Source organism: Setaria viridis, chromosome 8 (assembly GCF_005286985.2).
Source record: "Setaria viridis chromosome 8, Setaria_viridis_v4.0, whole genome shotgun sequence".
NCBI classification, from domain to species: domain Eukaryota; kingdom Viridiplantae; phylum Streptophyta; class Magnoliopsida; order Poales; family Poaceae; genus Setaria; species Setaria viridis.
The window spans coordinates 8,856,186-8,866,491 of record NC_048270.2 but is presented as its reverse complement, the minus strand read 5'-3'; the positions used below and the strand labels follow the sequence as shown (position 1 = coordinate 8,866,491).

Here is a 10,306-nt window from a genome sequence, read left to right as displayed (position 1 = left end):
TCTCATGAAAAAAATCTCTAAAAACGTATCTATGAACGAACTGTAGGTACGGAGTAGAAAATAACACTCTTCCACTTCACATAAACACGAACGAACATACTGTTCAGTGTTCACCGACAAGTAGTGATGTTAGTGCTAATAAAGAAACACACGTAGGCGTAGGTGCAGCTACAGTGGAAGTTCGTTCGCCGGAGCTTTCGCAAAAGCAAACTAGGCACAGGCAAGCAGAGGGACGGGGTCGCGTCGCCAGCATCCGTGGCCCCCGGCCGGACGCCACGGGCCGACAACGCCGCGCAGGCGCATCTCACCCCGCTCGTCGTCTTCCATCGGTTGGCGAGCGGCGGACGCCACCCCCAGCCCCACCACCACCACGGGCTGGACCGCCCGGATCGCGGCCTCCGTGTCCTTATCCTCCTCGCCAGATCTCGGGCGAGATGCTTTGCACAATCGCACGCACGAGGAAAAGAAACTCCGAGACCCGGCACGGAAAACGCCGCTGCAAACCCAGCTGGAAAAGGAACGCGGCCGCCAGCTCATGGCATCATCTCCTCGCCACGCTGGTCCCTGGTACGGCTGGGAGCGAGTGGAGCGGGGACGAAGAGACGGCGAACCAGCTCCTCCGCCAGCCGGCCGGCCTCGCTGCGTGTCGGCGTCAATCAAGCCCCAGCCGGGACGCCAAAACCGCTGGCGGGTGGCGGCCTTATCTCTCTCTCTGCGGATGGGATGGATGCGTCGCTTGGCTTCTCGGCCTTTCCTTCCTTTCCTTTCCATTATTTTAGGACGAGGGAGAGAAAATGTAATGGCGGATGGAGACGTGCGAGGATGAAAATGATGATGCAATACAGGTGGATGGCTGGCGGTTGGCCCTTGGAGGAGGCGAAGCTTCGCTTCACCCCCGCCTCCCGGCGAAGAAAAATAAAAATCTCGCGGCGATGTCAACTCTAAGCTTCTCCTCCTCATCGATTTCATTCATTGATTGATGGGGAACGCTGGACGCCAGCGGGGGGTCGCAAATCAGGATCGCCCGTTGTTTAGTCAGAAAAACATAAACAATAGCTTCCAGCTGATGTGATCGAGATGCTCTCCCGGCAAATCCGCATCTTGTTCAACGGCAGCTGTTCAACGCTTGCGAGGCGCCGGCCATGGAAGAATCAATCAAGACGAGATCTGCCTCTCCCATTGCTCCTCGGCTCATCGCCACGAATCAGATCTGGATCGAGATGGGAGTGGATCACAAGAGGCGACCTTGGATCTTACAGTACAATAGCAGTAGTAGTATGTACAGTAGCTGTTATTACTCGGCTAGCTAAGCATGGCTCTAGGACAAGAACAGCAAGAAAATAGTCTGTGTCCTTCACCTCGGGACAAAAACACCACCACACTAATCTCTCATCACCACCAGCAACAAAGGAGGAATCTTTTTTTGCTTTTCTACACCCATGGCTCCAAGATCTGGCGTCGATCGGGTCTCCTTCCTTCTTCAGCTACTTCGATGGCACGGGCATACTAGTCGCGGACAGATGCGCAGATCTCAGATCCAGCAATGGCGGACACGGTGCAAGGATATACGTACTAGCAGTAGCCTTGATTTTTTTTTCCTTTTCTCTTGGTCTGGATCAGGGGAGGGCGAGATCCAGATGTTCAGATGCGGACGGACGTGACGGAGAAGACGAAGCCGGCGAACTCCGGCGGCGGGCGCACCACGGTCCAGTTCTTGGTCTTGACGTCGAACACCCAGACCGCGTGTCGCGCGCCGCCGCCCTCGCCGTCGAGGGCGCCGGTGACCACAACCTTCTCGCCGCCGCCGACGCAGACGGCGCGCGCGGTGCCGGCCTTGAGCCCCGGCGGGTACGGCCCGACCTCGGTCCACCCGCGGCGGGTGCCCATCCACTCCATCATGGCGTTCCCCTCGATGCACCACACGCGGCCCCGGACCACGACGTGCGCGGCCGACGGCGGCGCCCGGACGCGCTCCAGCCTCCGCCACGCCCGCGCCGCCGGGTCGAACCACTCGGCGTCGCGCTCGAACCCGCCCTGCCTCGCCGTGCGGTACCCGCTGACGGCGAGGAAGCGGTCCCCCGCCACAGTCGCCATGCCGTCGCACTCGTCGCGCTCCTCCGACATGTCCGGGAGCGGGTCCCAGGCGTCGGCCTCCGCGTCGTAGGCCTCGGCGGTCTTGAGCGCGTTCTTGTGCTTGTCGTGCCCGCCGGCGACGTAGATCTTGCCGCCCGCCTCGGCGCAGGCGAAGAAGGACCGCGCGGACCGCATCGGCGCGCCGTGGTGCCACTCGCCGGTGGCGGCGTCGAGGACGTGGACGTCGGCGACGGGCTCGAAGGTGCGCGGGTCCCAGCCGCCGAGCACCGCCACGCGGGTCCCCACCGCCGCGCACTGCGCGAACACGGGCACCACGGGCGGAGCGCCGGGCTCCCGGCGCCACTCCCCCGTGGTCACGTTGTACACGGCGACGCCGTACGCCGGGGTGCTGGCCGGCGCGTCGCCGTCCTTGGGCCCGTCGTCGGCGGACGGGTTCCCGAACTGGAGCATGTAGACGAGGTCCTCGTTGGCGCCCGCTGCGGCGCGAGCCGAGGCGAAGGACGGCGCGGCGGCGGCGCTCCGCCAGCCGCGGCAGACCCGGCGCAGAGCGCGGTAGGAGGCGTGGGGGACGCGCGCCAGGCAGTCGACGGCGACGTCGTCGGGGATGCCCGGGATCAGGTCGACGTGCTCCATGGGACCGCCACGGCCGCCGCCGACTCCTCTTGGGTTCTTCATCTTGGCCGCTTCTCTCTTTGCTTGCAAGCTCAGCTTATCTCTTCTCTCTCTCCTCTAGAAGGGAGGGGAATGGGATGCGGACTCGCACACCGGGGGAGCGGGATTATATAGAGGGGTGGAAGCGCGACGTGGCGCTCGGGGATTGGACCGAACGGCACAGCTAAGCCGATATAAAAATTACAAGCTGATGGGGCTCTGATTATGTTAAAGAAAGTACACCCCCCACTGTGACAAGGCTTTGGCAAAACTGGTGCTTGTTTTCGGCCGGTTTCTGATGCTGTTCTGTTCAGGCTGCTCTCAATGGAAGAAAACTTTTGCATCTTCCTTTTTTTTGTCTCAAAAAAAATAGTAAGGGAAGCAAGCTTTGCATCCTAAAAGATGATGGGAGGTAGTGGGCTGAAATGATTTTTTTTTACATGTGCCTGATCTAGAAGAATGAGTTGTGATGGTGCACAGTGTGCAGATGAGCACGAGGTGGTGGCACTGAGTATGTAAAAGTGAAACATTTGATCTTTTGCCCTGGGATGAGAAGGGACAAATGGAAAATGGATGAACGCAAGCTGCAAGTTAAAGGTGACAGTGACGGTGACCTGTCTAACAGCAAGTGGCCTTTTGGTGCCAAGAAAGAAAGAAACCATGGTTGGCGTCCAATTGGTTACCGGCCAGAACGGAGAGACTTTTTTGCTGTGCCGTGATCTCATCCGGCTGCACAGTCCCCGCCCATGACAGAGTCGCCCATTATCTTCATCTTGTGGATAATTGCAAGAGTTATCTTCATCCGTCTCTGGTTTTTCTTTCTTTAATATTTATATTAGATCTTTGGGATGGGAACTGCATTTGATGGACGCGATAAGAAATGGGAACCGGTCCATGAAGCAGCCTTGATCGAGGTAAGCTGGAAAAGGGGTGCCAGAATTGAAGCCGCCTCTGAAGCAAGACAATTGACCATGAAATCCGCAGGCCGTTGTGTGTTCTTGACGGGGCACCTTGCTTGGCAGCACGAATTGGTCCTGCGACAGATGCTCTCGTCCCATACATCAGGTCTGTGCTCACCGGGTTGACCTGCCGGGTAATGCTGTTTTAGCTGTTCATAACAACAGAAAAGCTTGCATCGATCTTTGGTCTCAAAAAAGAATTGCAAAAGAAAAGCTTTCATCTTCGGTCTGAAGAAACACAGAAGGAAAGTTTTGTATCCTCTCGACATGGTTGATGATGATGTTCTGAGATGAGCCTTTATATGTGTCTAGAACTAGATGACATGAATGTGGCAAGTGATGTATGTATAGTGTGTACATGAGCACAATGTGGCATTGGGGCTAGCCGAGCTGTAAAACTTGATGCTGCCCCTTGGGAACAAAGCAAGTGGATCAATGCAAGCTGCGCGGAGGGCGACAGTGACCTGCTGTGTACATATAACACAACTGGCTTTTGCATGCTCTGAAATCTGAAGAAACCGTGGGTGTCCAATTGTCAGCGGCAAGAAAAAAGGAGGACCCCAATTATGCCGCGCCGTGATCTCATCCGGATTCCAGATGCGCAGCCGGCCGTGCTGAGACACGCAGCGTCTCTGGATGGGAATGGGATAACACGGCAGACAGTGATGCACAAGTAAAGGTATCATTAGTATTGTTGATATAACCTCCTCAGAGCTCACTGATTGAGGTGCTGGGTGTTTGAACTGTTCGTCATGGAAAATCTTGCATCTTTGGTTTCCAAAAAAAAAGAGTGAAAAATTTGCAACTTTTGGTTTGAAAAAGTGCACAAGAAAAGTTTGCACCCTAAAGATGGAACCTATCTATATTATGGACTGGGATGATCTCTTTTCTTTTCCCCCCTCCGTGTATAGTGTGGAGATGAGCACAAGGTGCATGGCATAGACGGGGTGGCCGAGCTGTGAAACTTGGCGATGTTGGCCCTTGAGAGTTGAGAACAAGTGGATCAAAATGAAATTAAGCTGCGCGGAGAGAGGCGCGACACTGACCTGTGCATAACACAAAACACAAGTGGCTTGTCTCGTGCATGATCCGAATGGAAGAAAACCGCGGGTGCCCAACTGTCAACTGCCAGCAGCGGCCAAAGAAAAATCTCACCCGGCCGGGCAGGGTGCTGACGGCCGGCGCGCCCGTGGATTGGAACGGCGCCGGGGCAGCACGGCAGGATAGCGATGCAGGTAACGGTAATTAAGATATTGTTAGCGTTTGTTATCAGATTAGAATCAGGGCATGTGTATTATATCGTGTGGGACCCCGCTGCTTGCGAAACGGGAGTTTACTTCTCTCTCTCTCTCCGTTTACTTGTCTTGGTTTTCCGTTTTGGAGATTTTGTGGATTATTTTCGTACGCAATGTCATTATTTATATTCACCGCATGCAGCATCTCGTGAAGCACCTGCGATGTGAGACTTGGGAGTATAAGGGGGTGTTTAGATACACCCATTAAAATTTAAGCACCTGTCATATCAGATGTTTGGACGCTAATTAGGAGGATTAAACATGAGCTAATTACAAAACTAATTGTAAAATCATGTGCTAATTTGCAAGACGAATCTATTAAGTAGATAGATTCGTCTCGCGAATTAGACTCCATCTGTGCAATTAGTTTTGTAATTAGCTCATGTTTAGTACTTCTAATTAGTATCCGAACATCCGATATAACACTACTAAAGTTTAGCCCTACTATCAAAATACCCCTTAGTATCTGTCGTGAAGAAACGGAACTGTGTCTATGAACGGAACCACACAGCAGGCTAGGCTTGGGGTGCAAGGGCGGAATGGAAGTTGCCCGCGAAGCAAGGCAGTTGACACGCACCTCGGCAGCAGGAACTGGATGGAATGCTCTCATTCCAGACATCACACGCATGGAATTGGCAAGTGGTACAAGGAAGAAGAAACCATGCCCTTGCTAAAGCTAGTGTACTTGGTAATGACACAGCTGTATGGTGCTTGATTGACCACCAAGGCAGCCAGCGCGGATGGATAGCTCGTTCGATCGTCTTGGTCAGCGTCATCAGCGATGAACTGAACCTTATCCTGAAGAAGAGATGGGGAGGCCGCCAAACAGGACAGGCTGAAAGCGGAGTGGTCGGTGGCAAAGTCCACGGGCGCCAAGTCACCCATCCTGTTCTGCCGCGGCAGGGCTCAGATGGCTCGTCGTCATAGCCTTTGCCTGAGAACTCGCTGGCTCAGCTGATCCTACGGCCAAGGTGGACCGACCGGCGGCGAGCAAAGGAAATCGTGCTGCTTTCGCCCCCCGGCAACAACAGCATCAGATGGCGCGATTCCCTCACGGGCATCGCAGTCGCCGGACCGGAGGAGCACACCGGGCGGCGGCGCGCGCGCGGCGGACGACAGCGCATGTGAGGGTGGGGGCGGAGGCAGGGAGAGGCGTCGCCGTCGGCCGGTGGCGACCCGAGGCGGGCGCCCACACGGCCACTGCTAGATCTGCTCGCGCCTCCGTGCGTCCGCGCGGGGCGATGCACGTCACGTGGCCGGCCACATGGGTGGGTGGGCGCGTCGATCCGTCGCGAGCAGCAGCAGGGGTCGACTCCAAGCAACAGCTAGCGGTGGGTACACTAGTTACTAGCAGTACGTGCTAGTGCGACTGGTGAGGAGGATTCAGGTTGCTGCTGCCTGGGCGGAGTCTGGGCAGGCAGCCGGTGGGTGCGGTGCAGTGGTTGTGGTTCAGGTTCCACTTCCACACTTCCCACTCCCGCATCGCATGCCAAGGGCATGACTGACCGGCACCGGCTCGGATCTCATCAGTCATCAGGTAACTGGCATTCAGGATCCCCATCCATCCTCGGCCGGCGGCGGTGAGTGCTTCTAGAAGCTCTCTGATTAGGGTTTTTTTTTTCCCACACTCTCTGCCAGCACGGCCTGCCGCAGTGCCGCTGCTAGGCTTTTGGTTGTCGACTTGTTCTTTCATATGCTGTGCTGTTGGATCCGAAGCAAAGGTCCCACAGGAGTACAGGACAGAGGGGACCATGTGCTTTCTTTCTTCGTGCCGTCACCATCCAACGATCGATCGATCCCCAGTCGTATTCTTCTTTCGTTCTGCCATAGGAGGAGTACCTCCTCCTTTGCTAACGAACAGCAAAAGGTCCGTTCAGATGAGATCGGCTGACTCTGCTGCAAGCTCCACAAATCCAGATGCATGTACATGTATCACTGGATGCCGTTCCCACCGCTGCAAATTAGCACACTCCTACAGTAGCAGCGCCCGCGCATTATTCGTGACGGCGACCCACCGACCGACACCCGCGGAGGATCTGGGACGCCCACCGCCGGACCGCGTCCACACCCGCACGCACGCCATCAATTGCGCCGACCTCGACGTGCCCAGCGTACTGTTGCGTTGCGCTTATCGCCGTGCCATGTCAGACCCGATAGAGCGAGCTAGCTGGCTGCTCCCTCCGTTCCGCACCTGCATTTGTCGGACCAAGTGCTACGTATGATTTCCGCAAGCAGCCACATTTGCCGCATTATCCTCTCAGAGCTCAAGGCACAAATCACCAACACCACCATCCAGGGATACACCTGCACCCAGGATCAAAGTATGAATCCATCGTCCCCACCAGCTATAAGGGACCAAAGCATGAATCCACCGTTACCTTAGCCTCCACTTCGTAAGAAGAAAAACTTGAAGGCTTCGATCCCACCACCTCCAAAGTAGAAGAAGAACCCACCTCCTAAGGAAGCAAAGTCTCCACCTCCGATGCTTCCATATGAACGAACTACGGAGGAAAGTCATGCGATATCTATGACTGAGGTTGCTGCTCACTTCGGATCAAAGAAGAAGCCCGAGGAACCACCAATTGATAAAGCAACAAAGAAATACTTTAAATCCCTAGTGGTTAAAAAGTGGTGAAAGAACCCATCTCGGACTAAGATCACTCAATCACAAAGGCATTTGAGAAGAAAAAAAAATCACGGTCCACCATTCCCCAGCTCGGAGAACAATCTCAACAATCGATCGATCCGGTCAAAGTGCTTTCAAAAGAACGTGAGATTCTAACTCAATGGATTGCTGAGACCAATCTCACAAAAGAGCAACTCCTAGGGGAGCGATATCGAAACTCACCAGGTGTTGGTAAATGGGAGTTTAAGTTGGGGGAACCTCTTGTGCAGCCATAGTTGGTGCCTCACCTGCTAACGAAAATGTATGCATTTCATAAATGGCACATGGAGGCAGCTGCAGATGGACGGATCAGGTTCGCTGCTCAGGTTCAAGATCGTGATTACTTTCAAAGGCCGGATGACATATGGATTGAGTTTGAAAGTCTATGGTACTTATACCATCAAGACACCCTTGACAAGTCCCTCATTAGTGCATGGGTTCTGTAAGTGTTTGCTCTGATTTTTACATCCTAACTCCTACATTAATAATGCTCCATCTTATCCCCTCTTTTATTTTGTATCATGCAGAATGAAAATTGGAGAAAACATATCTATCACGTCGGTTTCATGGACTACGTACAATCAAGAATTTAATGATCATATCAGTGCAGTCGGGTGAGTTTAATGGCGGCGATTTACGCTGTCCTGGATACGATGGTAAACTAAAATATGAAGATAAATACGATTGGTTGTTAATGTATTTTACTCGTAAAGTCTAAGGACGTTGTCTGAATAAAATACCGTCAAAACCAGGTTCCACTTGCCATCAACCCTGCAGTTTTTCCACCCCATGCGGCCAATCGAGGCACCGTACGTCGTGCTGGCGTGCCGTGCGGCCGTGCCTGGCGCGTCCCGAGATACACGCCGCCGCCGCAGCGCAGGGTCTAGGCCAAGCGCCCAAGCTATTGCAGACTAGGGAGGTCGTGTCTCCCGTGCGCAGAAATTGCCTTTGCCTGAGGTTACGTTAGCAGCCCCGGCGGTGGGCGGCGAGAAGTCTCCAGAGTCCAGAGACCTTCACAAGAGAAGCCAGAAGCACCCGCGCGCGATGTCACGGCCGGTGAGCTTGACGCCGCCGCCAACGGGTGATCCACGGCGCAGCCTCCGCCTGGACCTGGTTTCCGATCACGTACGTACGGAACTCGATCGGGACCAGGACGCAGGACACAGGCGTCAGCAGTCAGCAGGAGTCCGCTGTACGCGCGTACGGCCGGACGACGCAGCGACCGAGCGAATCCCCCACTCGACGGCTGGGCTAGCTTTACCCGGAGCGAGCTCATGTTCACCACGCCGCCGCTACCGATCGGCGCCGTCACGGCCCGGACCTTTTTTTTTCAAGTAAAAAATCCTGTTGTTCTGGCATCATGATCGTCTGCTTCGTCATTGATAATCAACTAAAATACGGCTGCCTCAACCCCGACCTGCCTTGTAGTAGCTAGCTATTGGTTGTATCGTCGCAAGAAACCTTAGCTACTAGCCCAGTACTACCACAAGCTTCGCAAAAAGGGCAACCGATCCATCGAGCTTCTAGAAAACCCTGCTGCGGGAGGACAGGGGGGCGGCGGTGGGCACCAAAGCACTACCGGACAACAACGCAAGGACGACGACACCGAGGCCGGAAAATATCGGCAGCGTTGCTTCTTCTCTCTCCCCGAACGAGATCGGTTAGCGATCGACCGAGATTGGGTTAGCGATCGACTGCGCACGCTCAACTGATCTGTTAGGTTGGGACGGTTCGGCTGGACTTATAAGCTGACTGAAAAGCTCAAACGGTTGATTTGTTGTGAAAGAAAAATACTGTTCGGTGGCTCATAAACCGACTAATAAGCTGAAGCAAATAGAGTCATAATATTATTATCAAGTGCACCTGTCAGGACGATCGGATAATTAAGTACCCAACATCTTCTATGCTTTTTATTTTTGCTGCACCTTTTTTTTTTTTTTGTCTCCGCGCTCTGTGTTTTTCTGCTGCTCGGCAGTCGGCACTCATCGAGTGGATAGTAGAGGCATATATACTTCTCTCGCTGTCCACTGCATGACCCGGGCGGCGGCCGCCGGACAGCGATCGAGCAGGGAGGGCGATGGCACACCGCGAGTGGATTCGAGGACGACGTCTTGGTCCGGACAACGAAAACAGAGGGCGGAGGGGTTCAATTTCTTCGGTGCTTCTCGCTCTTTTGCAGGTACGTAAAAAAGATCGCATCGAGAAGCCACACGCTGCCGGTGGTTGCTTGTTGTACTGGCCTTGTGGCCCCGTGGGCCACACATGCATGGCTCGTCGATCGTCGTCCGTGGATTGGATTCTGCTCCTACTGTGTACGAGTACTCCTACCACGTACCACCGGAACGATGCCATCCATGTGGGGGCCGCATGGCACGTTGATAGGTCATGGGCCGGCGTACTACGTGGACCGCAAGCAACAGCTAGCACACGGTATACGTAGTGGGCTGCCGGTCCTCTCGGTCGTTGTCGCATTTTGGGTAGAGTTTTGGCAGCCATCGGAGCTGGTGACGCAAGGAGAAGGAGCTGTGAGTTGATGTTGATCCCGGCTAGCTCTCGTTGATTAAACTATGGCTCCTGGTTGTAACTAATCAATCAATCTGAATAATCGATCAGAGGCGCGGCTTCTAGTTAGCTAGTGGTAT

The 10,306-nt window shown here is 54.5% G+C and overlaps 1 protein-coding gene and 1 long non-coding RNA gene across 2 annotated transcripts; one reads left to right on the top strand and one right to left on the bottom strand.

The window, feature by feature from the left end:
- Positions 1 to 1,227: 1,227 nt before the first annotated feature.
- On the bottom strand, positions 1,228 to 2,864 carry LOC117833144 (F-box/kelch-repeat protein At2g44130). The gene has a single exon (XM_034712550.2). It carries the CDS (start codon positions 2,767 to 2,769, stop codon positions 1,642 to 1,644), a length of 1,128 nt encoding a protein of 375 aa, XP_034568441.1. The 5' UTR covers positions 2,770 to 2,864; the 3' UTR covers positions 1,228 to 1,641.
- Positions 2,865 to 5,313: 2,449 nt separating this feature from the next.
- LOC117833145 (uncharacterized) lies at positions 5,314 to 9,559 on the top strand. Its single transcript, XR_004635362.2, has 2 exons — positions 5,314 to 8,106; positions 8,192 to 9,559. It is a non-coding gene; the product is annotated as an uncharacterized lncRNA (long non-coding RNA).
- The last annotated feature ends 747 nt before the right edge of the window (positions 9,560 to 10,306 follow it).